The 22,194-nt window shown below is 39.8% G+C and overlaps 2 protein-coding genes across 4 annotated transcripts in view; one reads left to right on the top strand and one right to left on the bottom strand.

Moving 5' to 3' along the window:
* Positions 1–1,891: 1,891 nt before the first annotated feature.
* On the bottom strand, positions 1,892–6,517 carry LOC111158008 (gametocyte-specific factor 1-like). Of its 2 annotated transcripts, none has more exons than XM_022519783.1 (7): positions 6,489–6,517; positions 4,963–5,074; positions 4,593–4,713; positions 4,327–4,428; positions 3,305–3,371; positions 2,666–2,736; positions 1,892–1,934 (listed from the first exon to the last, which is right to left on the bottom strand). In XM_022519783.1, the coding sequence occupies exons 2-7, from the start codon at positions 5,053–5,055 to the stop codon at positions 1,921–1,923; spliced, it is 468 nt and encodes a 155-aa protein (XP_022375491.1). In that variant the 5' UTR covers positions 5,056–5,074; positions 6,489–6,517; the 3' UTR covers positions 1,892–1,920. The 2 variants fall into 2 exon arrangements, with proteins under 2 accessions (XP_022375491.1, XP_022375492.1); XM_022519784.1 differs by lacking the exon at positions 6,489–6,517 and adding an exon at positions 6,358–6,390.
* Positions 6,518–10,652: 4,135 nt separating this feature from the next.
* The window catches only part of LOC111157715 (NCK associated protein 1 like), a 39,842-nt gene continuing 28,300 nt past the window's right edge, over positions 10,653–22,194 (top strand). Inside the window, exons 1-7 of one of the 2 annotated variants that reach the window (XM_022519354.1) lie at positions 10,653–10,816; positions 11,857–11,967; positions 12,880–12,972; positions 19,446–19,502; positions 19,961–20,103; positions 21,099–21,189; positions 21,280–21,417. In XM_022519354.1, the coding sequence (XP_022375062.1) occupies positions 10,715–10,816; positions 11,857–11,967; positions 12,880–12,972; positions 19,446–19,502; positions 19,961–20,103; positions 21,099–21,189; positions 21,280–21,417 (735 nt within the window). In that variant the 5' untranslated portion in view covers positions 10,653–10,714. Of the gene's footprint in view, positions 10,821–11,827; positions 11,968–12,879; positions 12,973–19,445; positions 19,503–19,960; positions 20,104–21,098; positions 21,190–21,279; positions 21,418–22,194 lie in introns of both variants that reach the window. The other variant, XM_022519353.1, reaches the window with a different exon arrangement.

Genomic DNA, 22,194 nt, shown 5'->3' on the forward strand with positions numbered 1-22,194 from the left:
ATTAATAGTAAATCACAATGAAGGGATGTTAAATGGAGACATAAACTACCTGTTATGGGAGTATGGGAGGAATAGTTAAGACTTTGGGGAATCTAGGCAGGCTTTGAGGCAGTAACTTTGAAACTGTTTTTTTTTTTTTTTTTTTTTTTTTTAATTAAGTATTTTCTATAAGTTTTTTTGTTTTTGTTTTTGAAGCTTTGACCTAATGTTATGTCAAAGACCAAAAAAAAGTGATATTTTAGTTACTATTGTGCCTTCTTCTAAGGGGCTCAAAACTTTTTTTTTCCTTGATCTCACCTCCCTGAGACCAGGACCCGAGTCGAAACAAAGATTTGGATGTTTAACCAACTATGTCCCCCAGGGATCCCTTAAAACTTCTTAAAATGAGTTATGGATCTGGCACCCATATTTTGAATGACAACTGCCTAATTAGTGATGTTTTATCCCTTAAGACTAGGATGGCCAACCTGGTTTTTTGTTTTTCTCAGGATAATTATTATCCCCCCTTTCATGGTCAAGAGTATCCTGGTTTGAAGGAAAAATTATGTAGTCACCCCAATTAAGACTTTTTGAGGGGAAGATTCCATATCCTGAAAATATGAATATGGAAGACATCTTTATCATTTTGGGCCATTTTTACTTGGATACCTTTTAATTTTCATATTGTTTGGTATTAATATACCAAAGTTAATTTTAAAAATTCAAAATATATGTAAGGCCTTAGGAGATAAAAATCTTTTTTATATTATGTAAATATAAGGGAACAAATCAGTAGCCCTCCTTTGTAAAAGTATACTAGAATGTGTTAGATACTAAAAGTATCTAGTTTTTCTCCCTTCTGTTTTCTACTTTAATTGAAGGGGGGGGGAAGATTATTTGAAAAGGATTTAGAAAATACTTAGGGATAAGACTTCTAAGGGCAGAAAATATTCATTTTGTTGTAAGTTCTACTTTTAATTATAAGCCTAAATATACCTGAACCAGTCAGTAAACTAGCAAAAAACCAAGGTCATTAAAATTAGCTAGCTGAAAAAAAATTACAGCTAAAGTGGAACAAATTTTGGCCTGTTGTAAGTTGGGTCTTGGTTCAGTTTAAGTACCACGTATGTGAATATCTACTACATGCATAGCACTGGGCTAGTGGTATATGGTATAGCAAATATGAAGTAGCATGTGATTCCAGCTTCTCTTGGGAAGGTTTGTGAAATCCCTAGAAAGGGATTTTAATGGTTGAAGGGCAAGGGATGACATTTTTAAATGAACAGAGTGAAAAAAAAGTAAGGTATATTTAAGATGGGAATAAACTGACTGCTGCAGAATTAAGAAGGGATATTTGGAGACAGGCTCTAAACTCAGCTTCTCATAAAAACTATAGCTTTTGTTCTTTTTTTTTTTTTTTTTTTTTTTTTAATTAGACTCCCCATCCAACGTGGGGCTTCTACTCACGACCCTGAAATCAAGAGTCACATGTTCTATTGACTGATCCAGCCAGGTGCCCCCCAAAACTGTATCTTTTAAGCATGGGAGATTTGTACAAAACTGATTGAAGAAGGTTGATCTGATGGTCACATAGTACATGACTTGGAGTAGGAGAAAAATAATTGGAGGATAAAAAACCTGATTAAGGAATAGCATAGCTTACATTATAGCTGTATTTCCTCTACTAATAAGGGAAATAGGCAAATAATTCCTCTAGGCTTTTGGTTGACAAATGAGGATATGAAAACAAGGAAGAATAAAAAAAAATCCAATGAAGCTTGTCATAGGAAAAATATTCTTTATTTAAATAAATAAAAACATTTTAAGATGCCAACAATGACTGGAGTTGTTACCTAAAACATGACAGTTAAGATTTCCCCAAAGTTTAAAAAAAGACAATTAATTTTCTGCCTGCTGGCTCTTTAATCCACAGCTTCTCCATCAGTTTTTCTGACCTATGGGTAGAAAAAGAACATCAAGGTAATGTCATTTTGTAAGTGTTTTATTGGAAGCCCTAAGCTTGATGAGCATTAGTTGCATTTCAAATAGAGTTCTAGATAGGTTTTTCTCCACAATCTGACTTAAAGCCTCTGGGACTTTCCCTGCTTTCTATTAGAAGAACTTAGAATAGAAAATAGACTTATTATTAATTAATTTATTTTTAAAGATTTTATTTATTTGAGAGAGAAAGAGCATGAGAGAGGAGAAGGTGAGAGGGAGAAGTAGACTCCCCATGGAGCTGGGAGCCCAATGTGGGACTCGATCCGGGGACTCTGGGATCGTGACCTGAGCCACAGGCAGATGCTCAATCGACTGAGCCACCCTGGCACCCATTAAATAGGTTTATTTTTTTAAAGAATAAAAGTTTGTCTAAGAATCTTTGAAGATTTAGAATACATTAGTGGTTGGGAGCACCTGGGTGGCTCAGTGGGTTAAAGCCTCTTCCTTCCGCTCAGGTCATGATCCCAGGGTCCTGGGATGGAGCCCCGCATCGGGCTCTCTGCTCAGCAGGGAGCCTGCTTCCCCTCCTCTCTTTCTCTCTCTCTGCCTGCCTCTCTGCCTACTTGTGATCTCTCTGTGTCAAATAAATAAATAAAATCTTTGAAAAAAAAATACATTAGTGGTATTAGTTAAAGCTATGTTAATATTGTAAAACTAGGATATTCGTTTTAAAAAGTTACTCTACCTTTTCTCCAGGACTTGTAGTTGTTAGGATGTTTGCCATCCATAAACTGTTTTTTTATGTCTCTTGAGTCACTGTAGGAGATGACCAAAAAAGAAAAGTTAGTTCGAGACCAGAACTAGAGATTTAGTCTAGATAACCATTCTATCTAGGAGATTTAAATTACTTTACCAAAAATAGTTGACATTATTAAAGGTCAGAGTAGGAATTATTGATTTTGTGCAAGCTTCTGTTTTATATAGTTCCTTTGTACTTCCTGTCCCCCTATGTATGTGGTGGGAAACTCCACTGATGGCTTCTCTAACCCTTAGATGTAACCTTCAGTCTTGTTAGGTTATTTCATGTAGAGTGTAGTAATTATTTTCCCTTCAAAGTTTTAGGAATTGGTTTTTTATTCCTTGAAACTCTTACATAGAATTGAGAATCTTATGTAATCAAGTCCTTAATGGATTAAAGTCCGAAGAGAGTCTTATGGAGGGAATGGAAGTACTCAGATCCCATGAATGCAGATCTTTTGAAATTCAAGACTGAAGTTTAGGCATTTGCCACGGCTATGGCCTAGTGGCCATTTCACTTTAAGAGTCAAACTTAAAGGTATTTTGCTCTCTATTCCGATAACTTCTATAAGATGAGTTATCTTACCTTTCACAGACCAGCATTTTTGGAGCAAATGTCTTAAGAACAAATGAAGGAGAATGATGTGTGTTATCTAGAAAGAAAGAGAGATGATGGAGATGTGATACCAGTACTAAGCATTTTTATATTGCTGCAGAGAAAGCCATTGGCAGTAGAGATTTGAATCTCCCATCCATAGTTGTTGCTGGGAATTGGATGCTTTGCTAGGACTGCATTCTTACCAACTTGACTGAGTATGGTCATATGACTGGTTTTGGCCAATGGAATGTGACTAGAAGTATTTTCTTCTGGGCCAAGATGCTTAAGGGGGACCTGGACCTCCGTTCTCTTTTTGTGGCAGTTTGGGAAGCCAAGTGTGGAAGGTGACAGTCACAGGATGAAAAAAGCCTGTGTTCTCAAGGCACAATCCCCATGGAATTCTTGCACTGGGCTTATATATAAGGAAACATCTGTTGTGTTAAACCATGATATCAATACAATTTGAACTTTGTTAAAGGAACTTGCATTACCCTAATACACATATACATCTTTATTTAATATTAATCTATCTTGTGAGGTAGGTATTATTCCTTTTATAGGTGAGGAAGAGGTGTTTAAGAAGTAACTTTCCTTAAGGACTGAGCATATAGTTGAACCTCCATCTGACAGAAGAACTATTGAATTCTCTGTTTGTTATAACACGCTACATTTTAGAGAAAAGATATCACTTGAGATAGGATAAATCCAAACCTTTCAGACTACAAGTTTCAATTTATACCAATACTTTTTTTCTGTGGCAAGTGGCCAGATAGTAGTAAGATAAGATTCTTTAAACTGTTATAAGTGATCTCAGGTTTAATTAGACTCCCTTTTTGCTGGGTTGCCTCTTCAGAGACAGAGGAAATTCTCAGATTTATTTGATTGTTCTGAAGGATTTTGTGGGAGGAGTATTAAGACTTAACTTACCCAGGACTACAGTACTTAGCTACCAAGAACTTAGGATCTAAGCCTTCATTTAAAACTGGGTTCACTGATTCACTCATGCTCACCTACGTTCCAGACATCAGGGTCAAGAATCTGATTGGCAGCATTAGAAAGTTTTTCATTTGGTTCCAAACTTGGAGAAATAACCTTTGGAAGATTAAATGGCTCTGAAATAAAACAGACCAGAAGTTATAGAAACAGAGTAGAAACTTCCTTTTGCTTTTCCTTCCTCTCATTTGGCTGAGACTTCTGTACATATGAAATATGGGGGGCAGGGGGCAATAGCAGATGATGTAACTTATCTGCCCCTCAAATTAAAAACAAAACTTACCATCATCTACAGCAGTTCTATTGACACAGTTAGCCTCATGTTCCTTGAGCCTTTTGATTGGGACCACATGGCAAGCATTATATTTGCAGTTAGCCATCTTTTTAGCTATCTTTGGATTTTTCTAAAAGAAAAAAAAGCTCTTGTTAAATGCCTATTATACAATGCCTGTATTCCACCCTCCATTCTCTTCTGGAAATGCTTAAGACAAACAATTTCCAACATTAAGAACTGCTAAGTGCTACGTATAGTCAGAAGATTGTTCTTGAAAACAAATGAACAAACCAACAAAAACTTTAAATTTTATATTCTGAGCTTATTTTTCTCCCTCCACTGACTTTTTTTTTTTTTTTTTTAAATCAGGAAAACTTACTTTTCTACATGATGCCAGGTGGTACTGTAACCTGCTGGCTGGCATCCTGTGGTTCGGGTCATAAGGACATATTTCTAAGTCTTCTGGCTCCATGAGGCCTAAATAGTAAGAACTATGGGTTGGAAAAGAAAATATTGACATTTAAGATCAGGTAATTTTGACATAGGCCTACTTTCTATTCTCAGAAGAGTGAGAGATGTGGGTATCTTGCTATGAAAGTTTGGGATGACTAAAGCAATAGCCTCAACAGTTAGATAATAGGAGAACTTCTTACATGCCTTGGAAAACCAAAAATTAATGTTTGCACAAGTATTTTAGTCTTCTAGGTTGTTTTGAATAGAATCCTTTGCCCTCAAAGAGAGTATTATACAGGCAGGGCTCCTTGGAAAGCTCAGAGTACTGGGGTATGATGAAGTTTAATACCATCAGCTTGAGTGTTGAGAAAGCAAGCCTGGGGCAGCTGGTTCTTTTACTGTTTAGCACTGCTCCCTCACATCTCTTTGCCAAATCTATCTAAATTAAGCTCTTTGTTAGGCAAGGATGCTACTTGTCAGATCAGTGTAGCCACTTTGGGGGAGTAGGGCTTGGAAGAATGAACAGTACCATGTTCAAGTTCAGGCTACTTTATAATTATCTGAGAATGCCAGTCTGAAATCTCTAAAGTTGTAGGTATTAACATATGAATACTCTTAGAAGAAAACTAAGAATATACCATCTCGAATCTGCCACATTTCACTGCCAATAGGAGGCCTACTTTCCCTTATGGCTAGCTGTCTTTAGCTATCCAGCAGACATTCACTTCAAGGACTCCCAAGTTTCCAGGCAACAGCTATAGCTGAGATTTCTGCAAAGCAGGGACAGACTAGTCTGATGGAGGTGGGGGATCAAGGCAGACTGGCAGAAGCAGTAAGGATAGAAAAGTGCCTGGAAGAGCCCATTTCAATTCTGCTTTGTATCATGCCTAGGGCATAGACAAAGGGCACAGAGATAGACTGTTAAATGTCAGATTTTCCTGAGGGCATTTAGATGATTAAGTCTAGGGATTTAGACTCAGTACCTTTCAGGAACACAAGCCAGGGTGGCTCTTTAAAGCTTACACTGCATATTAATGATAATATTAGAGCCATGAACACTTACTGTAAAGTAAATTGGCTTTCTGGGAAATAAAGGTTGCAGTATAATCCATTATTGTGTAGTTATCTTTAGATTCTTAAAGATAGTGGAAGAAGAGCTTTAATACTGATACCTAACTATTGATAGCTGAATATCCTATGTTGGGAGGCCAAGATTATAATGGAGGCCAATTTGGTTTAATACATGTTGGATTTGCAAGAGGATTCCAGCCTCGATGCTACCTTGACAGTTAAGCTGAGTCTAAACGCTCTTGAGTCCTACCTTATTCTTGAAGCAGTGACTCTCAAGAATCTGAAGGGAACTGTCTGAATCTGAAGAGGCAAACAGTCCTTCTGGAGGTCAAAACAAGGCAAACAGCTGAAGTTTGGGGAGAGGGAAAGCAGAGTGAGTACCTTTGTCAAGTGATGGGAATCAACTTTCTGTTCAAACTACTCAACTCCTCTTCTCCTACCATATGGTCGATGGTTTCTCAGAGTTTTGGAAGTTTTTGATGTCATAGTTAAGTCTTGAAGAAGTGGTTTTCAATCTTGGTTCTGCAAGAGAATCAGAGTAGTTTTAAAGTGACAGAGCTGCCAGAACTCTTGGACCAGAATTTTCACAAATGGGGTCTGGCTAACTGTGGCTTTAAAAGAGTTCCACAGGGGATTCTGATTTGTAGCCAGGGTTACCAGGCCGTGCTCTGGGGTAACTAAGCTGTCCTCAGGAGGGTTCTTCCAGTTTCCAGGAGGAGCTGCTGCATAGCTTTTCCAGTGAAGTTTCTCTCAGGACTACCAGTTGGAATGATTGGTCTCATCTTTTTTTTTTTTTTTTTAAGATTTTATTTATTTATTTGACAGACAGAGAGAGATCACAGTAGGCAGAGAGGCAGGCAGAGAGAGAGAGGAGGAAGCAGACTCCCTGCTGAGCAGAGAGCCCGATGCGGGGCTCGATCCAATTGGTCCCATCTTTAAACCTGACCTTTTTCAGGGCGCCTGGGTGGCTCAGTGTGTTAAAGCCTCTGCTTTCGGCTTGGGTCATGATCCCAGGGTCCTGGGTTCGAGCCCTACGTCGGGCTCTCTGCTCAGCAGAGAGCCTGCTTCCCCCCCGCCGACTCTCTGCCTGCCTCTCTGTCTACTTGCGAGCTCTCTCTGTCAAATAAATAAATAAAATCTTAAAAAAAAAAAAAAACAAACCTGGCCTTTTTCTTTATGGGGTGCCAAGTAGAATTTCACAGAAAGTACATAAGCTCACTATATCTTAAAAAACCCGAAGTTTTAGTTTCTTTCTGGCCTCCTTAATCCAGTGTACCAGGTCTTGAGCCAAATGTTTACAAACACCACCATAGCATATAACCACTTCTACAGGTGTATGAGGGATGACCACTGTTTTATAGATCAGGAAACCAACTCAGTGGTGATAGATATCCTAAAGTTACAAAGCTAGTGCATGTTTGGTTGATATAATTAATATTATTTGAGGTAATACATGTAAAGCCCTTAAAGTACCTGGTACATAGTAAAGAACGAGGTCATCGCTTCACATGTAGTAACTTCTTTAATACACACAATATCTACCTGTGATATGAATGATTCTTAATATCCTCTCCACTTGGCAGGCAGGGAGACTGGATCAGAGCTGCTGAGTGATAAAGTTGGGATGTGGACTCAAGCTTTCCGGCTCCAGACCTGGGGTCTTTGCCTGTAAGTCATAAGGCTTAGGCCACTGGACTCAACAATATTCAAGCCCAAAATTCTGTCTGATGCCAAAATGTGGGCTTTTCTCATATACCAAGTACAAGGAAATGAGTGATTTCCAGGCTTCAGCAATCTTAGAGTTAGCTGAAGTGGCAGGGTAATATGAAACAGGCATATAAAGGTGGGACCTAATTTAGATGTGAAATACACAGTAGAGACCAAGTTGGAGTTCAGCAAGGGCTCATCTTAGGACTCTTTGAGCCAGATTCAGAAGATTGACTAGGATTTGGATCAGCAAGAGGGGAAACATACATAAGTGTGAAAGGTAGAAATGAACATGGCACATGCACAGTAGACTACTGGGTTGGTCCCTGCTAGGCTGGGGAGTATATAATAGGGAACAGAAGAAAACTCGATCAACTTTGTAGGGAGAGTCTTCGACAAAATTTTCAAGAGGGTAAGGCATGCGAGTGAAAAAGATCCAGTAGAACTATACTAACCTGTAAGAAGGCTGCTGCTGTCCTAGGGCTCAGCTTCCTATGCTTTGGTACCCCACAGCCTGCTCTTAATCTCTCCCATCAAGGTGAAAGACCAATAGAAATCCTGCAAATTACTCTAGTAGAACCTGGGTTTCTTTGATAACAGCAGGTGATTCAAATCTTCCCAGGGGGCCAGTAGTACCTTATGCTGGGTCTCTAGCCTTCTAGGGACTCTAACCAGTCAATAAACTGAAAGGCAGATTCTATTTTCCAAATTGTAAAGTTTCCATTAGAGATGTTTGAAATTTCATGTGTTAAGCACTGCTGTCTTTTTGCTTCTTTAAAAAATATATTTTTGGGGCAGCTGGGTGGCTCAGTGGGTTAAGCCTCTGCTTTCAGCTCAGGTTATGATCCCAGGGTCCTGGGATCGAGCCCCACATCAGGCTCTCCTCTCAGCAGGGAGACTGCTTCCCCATCTCTCTCTCTCTGCCTGCCTCTCTGCCTACTTGTGATCTCTGACTGTCAAATAAATAAATAAAATTAAAAAAAAAAATAAGTATATTTTCTTGGGAACAAACATATTAAGCTTATGTATTTAAGTTTATTTAGGTTTCTGTATATAATAATACTAATCAGCTCCCCCCCCATCCCTCAACCCCAAGATTTACTGGGACAATGTAAGAGCCCAGGATATGGCAAAAGAGAATGATTGAAAAGTGAAAAAAGGCATTGGAAAGGAGGAAGACACGATACAACTCAATGTAGAATTTTTCTGAAGACCTTCTGCTTTTTGCCTTGAAAGAAACTTGAAAGTGAGTCTATTTTCTTGAGTTAGAGAGTTAAGGCCCGGTTGGAATGGCAAGAATATTTTAGTGTTAAAATTCATTCAGTCTCCTGGGGCACCTGGGTGGCTCAGTGGGTTAAGCCTCTGCCTTCAGCTCAGGTCATGATCTCAGGATCCTGGGATCGAGCCCCACATCGGGCTCTCTGCTCAGCAGGGAGCCTGCTTCCTCCTCTCTCTCTGCCTGCCTCTCTGCCTACTTGTGATCTCTCTCTGTCAAATAAATAAATAAAATCTTTAAAAAAAAATTCATTCAGTCTCCTAACATTTAAAGTCTGCTATTAATTTCCCCTTGTTAATCTCAGTTAATTTGGTTCTTCATGGGGCCTATTTCCCAAGTTAGTCTTAATAATTCAACAAATAAATCAGCATATTTACTGAGTGGTTACTGGCTCCAGGAGGTAAGTGTTTCTCAGCATGTTTCTGATAGAACATTTGTCTCAAAACTTTCCAGGGTACTTAAATATGCAGATTTCTAGGCCCCACTGCAAACCTCCCAATTCTGAATCTCAGAGGATAGGGATTGATCTCAGTTTCTTAAGCACCTTTAAGAAGGTCAGGCACCCATTTGTCAGATGGGTGCCTGGGTGGTTCAGTCAGTTAAGTGTCTGCCTTCGGCTCGGGCTCAAGTAATGATCTCAGGGTACTGGGATTGAGCCCTGCATCGGGCTCCCTGCTCAGTGGGCAGTCTGCTTCTCCCTCTCCCTCTGCCCCCCCCACCCCTGCTCGTGCTCTCTCTCAAATTAAAAAAAAAAAAAAAAGAACTATTGTATTAGAGCAGTGGTTCTCAAACTTGAGAATGCATTGGAATTACCTAGAAGGCTTGCTGAAACACAGAGTGCTGGACCCTACCCTAGAGTTTTGGATTCAGTTGGTCTGGGGTGGGTCCTGAGAATGTGCATGTCTAACAAGTTTCAAGGTGATGCTGATATGACTACACTTTAAGAATCACTGTACTAGAGTATTGTGAAAGATATTAAGAAGTACTAGATACAATTCCTATCATTAAGGAGCTTATGATGTAGTAGGGGGAGATAAGATATATACTTGAGAATATAGTGAAGAATATGGTGTTCTGTATAATAATTGACATTAGATGGGGCAATGAGGAAGAGTTAGGATTTAATCTGGGCCTTAAAAGATGGTTAGGCCTAAGGTTCAGCTGAGAATAACAGGCAATTTCAATGGGGGTATATAAAAGAGGAAGTAGTATAAAGGTGTATGGGCGTGGGGTGGTCGATAGTTTTTTTGTCCGGTGTTGAGCTTTTTATAGGACACTGGTGAAGGGTTAAGGCCAAAAAGGTTTGTACCAGGCTGTGGAAGAGCCTTCAACGCCTGTCCCTTTCCCCTGCCTCCACCCGCTTCATAGTCTTACCAAAAGTGCTGCACCGCTAAAAAGAGGAAATGTCTGCTGCTGAGTGTGCAAGAGGAAGCACAAGAAGATTCTGAAGGTCTGTGAGCTGTAATGACTGCTTTTACCCATGAGCCAATTGTAGAGGCAACAGGAAGACCAGCGCACCAACCAGGCTGTGTCCCTCCGCCCAGGGGGTGTCACCACCCAAGCTGAAAGTGTTTGGGGAGATTCGACATTGCTGTCCGGATACTCCTCTCTCTCGGAGGCCATCATGTCTTTGACGTCTGCCTACCAGCATAAATTAGCTGAGAAGCTCACTATCCTGAATGATCGAGGTCAGGGGGTTCTCATCCGTATGTATAACATCAAGAAGGTAAGCATGAGCAACTGGACTAGTGCCATTTATTCCAGCAATAGTAGGGCAGGAGACTCTGAGGCCGGCAGTTCCAGGGGTTAGACACCCTCTTCTTTCCCCACTGGTTTAACTGGCCTTCAGTCACTCGGATTATGTAGGCCAGCCAGTGCTATGAAGCAGAAGGGGAGGCTTTTTCTAGGTATAATTCTTGCCCCAGTGAGAGTCTGCTTTCTGCTGGGTATATGGGGATAGGAAATAATTTTGTTCTGAGTCACTTAATAAAGGTTTGGGGTCTAGAAGTCTGGGTCTCATTGTTTATTGCTGATCCCCCATACTCTGAAGATATCCAAAGTTGGGTCTATGGCAAAAACTTTTCCATGGACTTTCCTACAGGGAAAAAATAGATACAATATTTCAATAAAATATGGGTTGGTGCCTTCTGAGGTACACAGTGTCTGAGAGTTCATGCTGTAGTGTGTGTGTGTGTTTAGGATAGGAATTCTGGAATTGAGAGATGCTGGGGACAGGATCAGGCTAGGGGGCAAGGGGCTGGCCTAGGGAAGTAAAGAGATAAAGATGGGCAAGAATAGGCAGTTTCTGGAAGAGAAAATAGAGAGAGGGAACTTTTGTGCATTTTGTAATAAAAATCACCAGGAACTTGGTTTCTGTGACCCAACATCCTCCACAAATGCCATTTGGGATGAGATACTTACATATGGACATTGTGACACACTCACCCGTGAAGTCTAACTCCCAAGCAGCTGCTTTTCTCACTCCTTCCGGCTTTAGCTGAGGGGTGGGGAGAGAGCTTCCTCTTAGCACTGGGGCCGAGCAGACACTGAACTCCTCTTGGTAAGACAAGATACCCAGGTTGTTTAGCTCTACTGATAGTTGGCTTCATGCCCTGATGCTTGTTTCTCCTCTACTGTTATGCTTTTGTAATGAATTCCCAGATTCTCTTTCCGTAAGAGAGACTGTGTGAAAATGAATGCATCAGGAAGAAGTATGTTTGGGGGGAGGGAGAAAGAGTAAAAATATGGTGTGTTTTATTGGTACAGACTTGTTCAGACCCCAAATCCAAGCCACCTTTCTTACTGGAAAAGTCCATGGAATCTTCTCTCAAGTACATCAACAAGAAATTTCCCAACATAGATATCCGAAACAGCACGGTGAGAACATGGTTCCCCCTGCCCCTTTCTCTGAAATAACTCTACACTTGGGTGGCTTAAACTTGCCTCTTGACTGCCTTTCTTAGAAGTTGGCAAGGGATAGAGTAGCCTTCTTTCAATTTTCTTGGGCTCAGTCACAGAGCTTCAGGTTCTTGTAGTCTTGAGAATTCTGAGATAAGTTGGGATTCTTGCAGGGTAAGCTAGAGCAAAGCATTTCCCCTTTCTCCATTGCAAGATTCATGAGAACACTTTGTTCTTATAGAAGAAGACAGTTTGATTAACCCAGCAGGGTGCATATATTTTCTGCTGTTCCTGTTTCCAACTCAGTGTTTCTTTGCTAATTAGAGTTATGCCTCTCTTGAAATATCCCTTACTTCTCCCTTACTAAAAGCTCTACATTTCTTACCATTGTACCTGTAGCATCTTCTCACTCTGCCTCTTTTGACTTTAATATATGGTAAGCCTCCTTGACTGAAAGGGACTTTGAAATTTCCTCTCTTTCAGCACTCTGTATCTAGTCAGGATCACATGCACCATTCTTTCTAGAGAATCTCCCCTGTTCAAAACTTTCAGAGCATCGGATATTTTCCAACTTTGTAAGTGTATTTCAAGCCTCTTCAAGACACTTTCTGTAGGGGCGCCTCGGTGGCTCAGTCGATTGAGCGTCTGCCTTTTGCTCAGGTCTCGATTCTGGATCCTGGGATTGAGCCCTGAATCAGGCTCCCTGCTCAGCAATGAGTCTGCTTCTCCCTCTCCTTCTTCTTCCCCTGCTTGTGCTCTCTCTCTTTCTGTCGAACAAATAAAATCTTTTTTAAAAAGTGTTTTAGGTATAACTCCTATTCTTCTTGGGTTACTTTGATCAATTGTCTTCTTATTTTGTGTTTTAAAATTTTTGTTTTGTGTTTCTCTCAGCAACATTTAGGACCAGTACATCGGGAAAAAGCTGAGATAATTAGATTCCTTACCAACTACTACCAGTCATTTGTGGATGTCATGGAATTTCGGGTGAGCTCTACCACTCCAGGTCCCCAGTGTAGGCATTATCCTTCAGAGGTTACTCCTTCTTTAGTAGATGTTCATTTTTTAATTAAGATTTTATTTATTTATTTGACAGAGAGTGATCACAAGTAGGCAGAGAGGCAGGCAGAGAGAGAGGAAGGGAAGCAGGCTCCCTGCTGAGCAGAGAGCCTGATGTGGGACTCAATACCAGGACCCTGAGATCATGACCTGAGCCGAAAGCAGAGGCTCAACCCACTGAGCCACCCAGGCGCCCCTAGATGTTCATTTTTTTAAAAAGATTTTACTTCTTTATGTATTTATAGCACATGAGTAAGGGGACAGGCAGAGGGAGAGAGAGAGAGAAGGACTCTTCAAGCAGGAGCCCAATGTAGGGCTCCATCTCATGACCCTGAGATCATGACTTGAGCTGAAACCAAGAGTCGGACATTGAACCAACTGAACCACCCAGATGCCCTTAGTAGATGTTCATTTGTGTTGCAAGTTATACAATTGTGTCTGATATAATTATACTTCATTTAAAAGGATATGCAGGCTTGTACATGTAGTATTAGTATGTACGTAGGAAAGATTTGGAACTTTATACATTAAACTGTTAGAAATAACTACTTTTGGGGTGAAATTATGATCAGCTTTAATTTATTAAACTATACATTTTTAAGTATTATTAAGTATTCATGTATTTTAAGTATGATTCCCCAATATTTTATTATAAATCTACTGAAAAATTTCAAGAGTATTACAATGCATATTATTCTACTCTTCTTCTAGAGTTCCTAATCATTAGCATTTTTTTTAAAGATTTTATTTATTTATTTGACAGAGATCACAAGTAGGCAGAGAGGCAGGCAGAGAGAGAGGTGCAAGCAGGCTCCCTGCTGAGCAGAGAGCCTGATGCGGGACTTGATCCCAGGACCCTGAGATCATGACCTGAGCCAAAGGCAGAGGCTTAACCCACTGAGCCACCTAGGTGCCCCAAAACATACTTTTGATGTACCAATTTTACTTCTAGAAATTCTTTTTTTTTCTAGAAATTATTCTTAGAGAAACAATCAGAAGTGCAAAGATATGTAAAAGAATGTACTCTTAAAAAAAAAAAAGAATGTACTCTTAAAAAAAAAGAATGTATTCTGCTACATTACAATAGGGACAAGTTGAGGGGTACCTGGGTAGCATCGTCGGTTGGGCTTCTGACTCTTGATTTTGGCTCAGGTCTTGATCTCATGAGCCCTGGGATTGAGCATGGCTTTGGTTCAGTAGGGAGTCAGCTTGGGAATTCTCTCCCTCTGCCCCTCCCCCCACTTGTACATGTGCATGCATGCATACACACAAACACGTTATCTCTCTCTCTCACTAATAAATAAATTAAAAAAAAATAATGACAAGTTAATAATTGATGTATCCAATATATAGAGTATATGCCTACAAATATATAGAGTATATGCCTACAGCTGTGTAAGATGATAATATATATTAATGTCAATTGGCATAGAAAAATGTTCTTTGTATATTCGTTTTTTATTCTTCATATGTTCTTTAATGTAAAAGCAAATTATAATACAGTAAGACATAAGATGTCCCTAATATGTATATTTACCTGGATAAACATGCATATAAAGAAAATTTGAACTTCTAATTGATGGAATTTTGAATGGTTTTAAACATTAATTAAAATTATGCCTGTTTGTATTTTCTAATTTTTCTGCGAGCATGTATTATTTCTGCATTTAAGAAATGACACAAATTTTAGCCACTTGAGCAATCCAAGTTTGTGATGGTATCATAGTATTTCTTCAATGATGCAAGAGTATGGAACCCAGCTTTGGATGCCCTGTATCTACCTGAGGGGGCTAATCCAGGCCACTCAACACATAATGAAAAGAAAAGTGGGGCCACAGAAAACTGTAAAACCGGAAGGAAGTTCAGGTCAGAAGTTATTTCTTTTTTTAATTTATTTATTTGACAGAGAGAGAGGGATCACAAGTAGGCAGAGAGAGAGGGGGAAGCAGACTCCCCGCTGAACAGAGAGCCTGATGTGGGACTTGATTCCAGACCCTGAGACCATGACCTGAGCCAAAGGCAGAGGCTTAACCCACTGAGCCGCCCATGTACCCCAGGTCAGAGGTTATTAATCTTGGAATTGAGAGTAGTGTTTAGGAAGAAGGTAGGCATTGGTGGGGGTGGTTGAAAGAAGGCTGGATTCATATGAAGAAGTCTCTCATTAGGAAAAGCTGGAGTCCAGAGGGGATTTTAGGACACTGCTGGCTGTTGCATTGATAAAGTTCTGAGCCCAAGGTGTATGGTATGGCTCATTTAGGGCAAGAAGGATAATAGAGACACTGAGGTGTTGTGCATTGTAAAGTAGATAGGCTCTGAATTATCAGACAGACCTGGTTTTGAATTTTAGCTTTAATACTTACTAGGGGGAGCCTGGGTAGCTCAGTAGGTTAAGCCTTTGCCTTCAGCTCAAATCATGATCCCGGGGTCCTGGGATCAAGCTCTGTGTTGGGCTCCCTGCTGAGGGAGCCTGCTTCTCCCTCTCCCTCTGGGTGCTGTTCCCCCTGCTTGTTCTCTCTTTTTCTCTGTCAAATAAATAAGTAAAATCTTAAAAAAACAAAACAAAACAAAACACTTACCAGATATATGACCTTAGACAAGAAACTCTTTGAATCTCAGTTTCTTTGTAAAATGGATTAAGATTTACTATGTGAGGTATTTGTGAGAATTAAATGAGATAATGCATGGAAAACATCTAGCTCAGTATTGAGCATATAATAAGGTTAGAGGCCAACAAATGTTAATATCATTAACATTAACTTGTGGGAATTGAGCTGCAAGAAGTTGCAGAAAGGCCCTCCTAGTAACTGAGGCCACATAGAGCTAGACAGGTTCAGAAGTCATGTAGTATAGAGGGGAGATCATGGGCTCCATGTTCTAATTCTGATACTATCCCTTACTAGTTTGTGATCATGTGCAAGTATCTTAACAGCTCTTAGCTTTGGTTTCTCCACATGTTCATTTAGATAAGGCCTTTTGGGGAAGATAATATGGAAATATTTTTTCCCCATTTTAGAAAGTTTGACAAATGTATATACCTGTGTAACAACCACCGCAATGACATATAGAAAATTTCCATCAGGCGCCTGGGTGGCTCAGTCCATTAAGCAACTGCTTTTGGCTCAGGTCATGATCTCAGGGTCCTGGGATCGAGTCCTGCATCAGGCTCCTTGCTCAGTGGGGAGCCTGCTTCTCCCTCTGCCTCCCTCTCTCTGTGTCTCATGAAGTAGATAAAATCTTAAAAAAAAAAAAAAAAGAAAAGTTTCCAAATGTTTCCTGAGCCTTTTTTCCCTAGTCAGTCCCTCCCTTCCCAACCCCTGGCCCCAGGCAACCATTAATGTGCTTTCTAGATTATAATTTTCTTCTCTTTTCTAGAGGTTCATATAATTAGAATTTATACAGTTTGCCTTCCTTTATGTCTGGCTTCTTTCATTCAGTATAATGTTTTTGAGATTTATCAATGCTGTTTCATGTAACTACAATTCATTTCCTATTTTTGTTGAATACTATTCCATTGTTTGGATACAATTTATCCATTTACCTGATGGACATTTGGGTTTTGTCCATTATGCATATATTTGGCTATTATGCAGAAGATGCTATACACATTTGAGTACAAATCATTTAGGGAACGTATTTTTCATTTCACTTGGGTAAATAATTTAGAAGTTGAATTGCTAAATCAAATGGTATGCATGCATTTGATTTTATAGGAAACTGCCAAACTTTTTTCCCAAAGTCATTGTTCCATTTTCTCCTCTTGTCAGCAATATACTAATGCTCCAGTTGTTCCCCATTTTCATCAGCACTTACTATTATCAGACTTAAATTTTAGCCATTCTCATAGATATATGATGATATCTTGTTGATTTAATTTGCATTTCCCTGATGACTAATCTTGTTGAACATCTTTTCATTTGCTTATTGGCCATTTGTGTATTTGTTATGGTAAAGTATCTGCTCAAGTCTTTGACAATGTATTTTTTTTTAAGATTTATTTATTTATTTATTTGACAGACAGAGATCACAAGTAGGCAGAGAAGCAGGCAGCGGGGGGCGGGGTGGAAGCAGGCTCCCTACCGAGCAGAGAGCCCGACGCGGGGCTCGATCCCAGGTCCCCGAGATCATGACCCAAGCTGAAGGCAGAGGCTTAACCCACTGAGCCACCCAGGCACTGCTGACAATGTATTTTTAAAATAAAAATATATATACTCTTAGATCTAGGAGTTCTACCTTTGTAGAAATGAAAGTGCCAATATGGCAAGAATAGGGAACAAAGAATAGGCCAGGTATTGGGAACAAAGCAAATGTCCATTAGTGAGAAAGGCTGAATTAATTGGCCATGGGGTATTATGTGGTCATTAAAAAGAAGTGTGCTATTGTTCTACCAGATAGCTTGGAGGACTGTCATCAGGTAAGGTTGAACGAGAAAAGCAAAATGGCAAGAATAGTACAATATTATCTCAATTTTGTGACACAAATGATCAAAAAAGCTGTCTCTCTCACTCTATTTCTCCCTCCCTCCCCCCACTGTCTGAATAGGATTGTATAAATAGGGAGAAAATTAAGAAAGGACATACTGGGTTGTTAAACTTGCTTAGCTGGGGGTTGGTACAGGATGGAGGGTGGGTGCTAATGTCAGGGGGAGGGAGGTGTCCACAGTAAAACTGCATATTTATTTAGGTAAAATTATGTATGGAAAGAAAAAGAATCCCTGTAATACTGGGATGAGGATTAAATGAAGTATATATAAATTACCTAGTAAGTACTTAGCACATGGGAGGTAGTCTGTAAATAGAAACACGTAGAGAATTGGGTAATAGTTCCATTTGATAATGATTAATGAGAACAGGAGATGGAATCCAAGAAAAAACTGGGTCTGATTTCTGGTATCTTAGAAAGAGCCTATCAGAGAATGGGGAGAAACGGGAACCCTCTTACCCGGCTGGTGGGAATGAAGCTGGTGCAGCCACTCTGGAAAGTAGTGTGGAGGTTCCTCAAAAAGTAAAAAATAGAGCTACCCTATGACCCAGCAATTGCACTACTAAGTATTTACCCCAAAGATACAAATGTAGTGATCTGAAGGGGCACCTGTACCCCAATGTTTATAGCAGCAATGTTCACAATAGCCAAACTATAGAAAGAACCTAGATGTCCATTGACAGGTGAATGGATAAAGAAGGTATGGTGTATATATATATATATAATTGATGGAATATTTTGCAGCCACCAAAAAAATGAAATCTTGCCACTTGCAACAATGTGGATGGAACTAGAGGGTATTATGCTAAGTGAAATAAGTCAATCAGAGAAAGACAATTATCATATGATCTCACTGATATGTGGAATTTGAGAAACAAGGCAGAGGATTATAGCGGAAGAGAAGAAAAAATGAAACAAGACGAAACCGGAGAGGGAGACAAACCATAAGAGACTCCTAATCTCAGGAAACAAACTGAGGGTTGCCGGAGGGAAGAGGGATGGGAGGAATGGGATGGCTGGATTGTGGACACTGGGGAGGGTATGTGTTGTGGAGAGCACTGTGTATTGTGTAAGACTGATGAATCGCAGAGCTGTACCCCTGAAACAATACATTATATATTAGTAAAAACAACAACAATAACAACAAAAACAACTTAAAGCAGCCCCCCCAAAAGATGTGGGTTATATACACAATGGAATATTACTCAACCATCAAAAAATGAAATCTTGCCATTTGCAACAATATGGATGGAACTACAGGGTATTATGTTAAGTGAAATAAGTCCATCAGAGAAAGACAGTTATCAAAGATTTCACTCATATGTGGAATTTAAGAAACAAAACAGAGCAGCATAGAGGAAGGGATGGAAAAATAAAGCAAGATGAAATCAGAGAGGGAGACAAACCATATGTGACTCTTAACCATAGGAAACAAACTGAGGGTTGCTGGAGGGGAGAAGGGTGGGAGGATGGGGAACCGGGTGATGAACTTTAAGGAGGGCTTGTGATGTAATGAGCACTGGGTGCTATATACAACTGATGCATCACTGATCTCTACCTCTGAAACTAAGAATACACTGTTGTTAATTAACTGAATTTAAATAAAAGAGCCCATGAGATGATCTTCATTTTGTAATCCTCTTTTGTGGAGGAAGGGGACATTGGGATGATAAAGTCAGAGTGTCCATAATCTAGTGATGAACTGTGCCTGTGGAAACATGAGCATTTGGTATGGTAAGTTTGATAGGGGTCCACTGCTGGCTTTCTGAGAAGGAGTTCCTTCTATTCAGCAATGTTTCTTTTTGTTATTTGGTGGCTGTTTAGGACCTATATAAGGGAAGAAACTTTCCCTTAAAATTCTAGTATTACATGTCATCTTCTCTTTATTCTTTATTCATTCTCTTCTCCAATTCTACCCCCAGGATCATGTATATGAACTTCTCAACACCATTGATGCCTGCCAGTGCCATTTTGATATTGTAAGATTCTTTTCATTCTCTCCTATCCTCAGAGCCATACAAAAGGTCTCGGTTGGGACAGTGTGGGTTGGGAAGGGACTGGAGGAATGGCTATTCCTTCAGGATTATAATATACTGTATTATTCACGCTAGGATTGTAATTCTTTTATATCAAGTGTTAAAGCTAAAGTATATTTGTGTGTATTAAGTAAATCAGCCATATGATTTAATATAAAAATGACAAAAATGTTCTTATTGCCCTTCTTCTAACCTCCAGATGCTACCATATCTCCTGGCCTTTTTGTATCTTGAGCTCACTTTTAACCCTTGACTGTTGTTCTGATTTTCTCCTTCTCATCCTGCCTGTTCTCCTTCTAAAGAGACCCTCTCAGAGTCTCTTTGGCACTATCTGGAATGGTTGGTGAATTAGGGATTAATTGGCATTGCTGTTCTTGGGTTCCTATGTATTTTCCTTGTAGAATCTCAACTTTGACTTCACTCGGAGTTACCTGGACTTGATTGTGACTTACACCTCAGTTATTTTACTTCTGTCACGGATCGAGGACCGCCGAGTCCTCATTGGCATGTACAACTGTGCCCACGAGATGCTGCATGGGCACAGGTGAGTGAAGGGGGTACAGGAGATGAAGAATCTTGTACATGGTGGTATGAGGTACAAGGATGCAAAGGAAATGGAAGCCATGTTTTCTCATTTGAGAACCTGTAATCTATGTGATGACCCAGGCAACAACAACAACAACAACAAAAAACTACTTAAAATACTTTTAAAGGCATACTTCAACAAATGCACTGCCCGTTTACATATAGTTAACTCTTGAATATTTGTTAGTGGATTATTCAATTTGCATTGTCTCTGATCAATTTTTAATCCTGGTCTGGCTTCCACCATGCTTTTCAGGTTATTGCAAAAGGAAATGAAAGTTGTTTTTTGTTGTTCTGTTTTTTGTTTTTAGTATTGGTAGGAATAATATCAGCAAGGTAAGGCCATTAGAGGTAAGTAATATATGATAATACATTTGAAGCCAAGTATAAATGGATTTTGGATTATCTGAAATTCTGTGCCCCTCCATTAGTGCAAATAAAAGTACTTACGGGCTGAAAAAATGAAAACTAGAGGGATCAGAGGAGGCTGTGACACCTTGTTCTATGTATGATGTGTATTCCCATGTGTTTACATGAAAACCTAGACACATGCCTTACCCGTTAGCTTGAACGAATATATATCTTTTTGGGTTGTATACAAATTTGGGTCTAGGCATATCACTTGAATTACAACTAATCAACATGAATTTATAGAGTACCTATCCTATGTTCAACACCATTTTGGGTGCTTACAAGGAAGAAACTTTCATGGACCTGTCCCAAATTATATAGTTCTCTTGAATAGCTTAATGCACCTGGGCCCGGAATGGGTTATCTATATATGTATATTACATATACATATCTATATATGTAATTCACAGTTCAGTATATATATCTTTGGAGGTAGAGGGGAATGTTAGCCCAGATATGCATCTTTATCCTACATGCAAACACGAGAGTTTACATCATGGTTAAAGGAGACCTGTAACTCTTCTTTCCTATGCTTTCTTCCAGTGACCCCAGTTTTGCCCGTCTGGGGCAGATGGTCTTAGAGTATGACCAACCTCTGAAGAAGCTGACAGAGGAGTTTGGGCCTCACACAAAGGCAAGTTCCCTAAGAGAGGGGGGAATTCCTGTGGTGGAAGTATATCGTCCTCATCATTGACACTAAGGATTCATTGGTTTCTCCCCACAGGCTGTGAGTGAAGCCCTCCTCTCTTTGCATTTCCTTTTCGTCCGGAGGAACCAAGGGGCTGAGCAATGGCGCAGTGCCCAGCTTCTGAGTCTTATCAGCACCCCCCCGGCCATGATCAACCCTGCTAATTCAGACACGGTAGATTCCCTTCTCCTCTTGTCAGGGATGACATTCTTTTTGCCAAGGCCATCTCTGTAGAGGGTGCTTCTTTCAGGAAATATCACCTCTAAGAGTGCTTTAAACCTCTTCTAGGATGTGTATCTAAGTTGATCACCTCTTGTAGCTAAAAGTCATGGTTGGGTTAGAGCTTTTGTTTGGACAGGGATTAGTGTGTGCTTGTCCATGGAAAGAATTTAATACCTAATCATAGACTGAATGGGTAGATGAAAGTGAGTCATTAGACACTATTCAGACTAGCAGGAACTTAAACATAGGCATCAATTAACACATAGTTTTGTTCAATTACTATGGGCCCAACAGCCGTGCTTAAAGAACTTAGTGTCTTGTAGGGGAACATATGCCATACAGTCATAAAAAGACAAGGGATGGTACAAGATGAATGAGAAAAGTCAAATGAGTGATTTCTACTTGAAGGGGTAAAAGAATCCATAAGAGGGAGAAATCATGTGAATGTTTTGAGTATCGCTTTTATGAACTGTTGAAGAGAAGTTATGTTAAACCTTTTATTTGTCCTGACTTCCAGCCCAACCTCCTCTTTTTTTTCTCAACTGTATTTGTTTTTGCTTCTGGTTGCCTCACTTCCATTATTGGGAGGTTCCCCAGCTACTGGCTTATCAAAGTACCCTGATCCAGTCTGGTAAAAAAAAAGTTGGTTTTGGTACTTAAATTCTGGTTTGACTGCCCTTATCTTTACAGCCTCAGTCTTTAGGGGAAGACCGAGTTCAATAATGGCTT

Source organism: Enhydra lutris, unplaced genomic scaffold (assembly GCF_002288905.1).
Source record: "Enhydra lutris kenyoni isolate GAN:26980312 unplaced genomic scaffold, ASM228890v2 scaffoldscaffold56, whole genome shotgun sequence".
Classification (NCBI taxonomy): domain Eukaryota; kingdom Metazoa; phylum Chordata; class Mammalia; order Carnivora; family Mustelidae; genus Enhydra; species Enhydra lutris.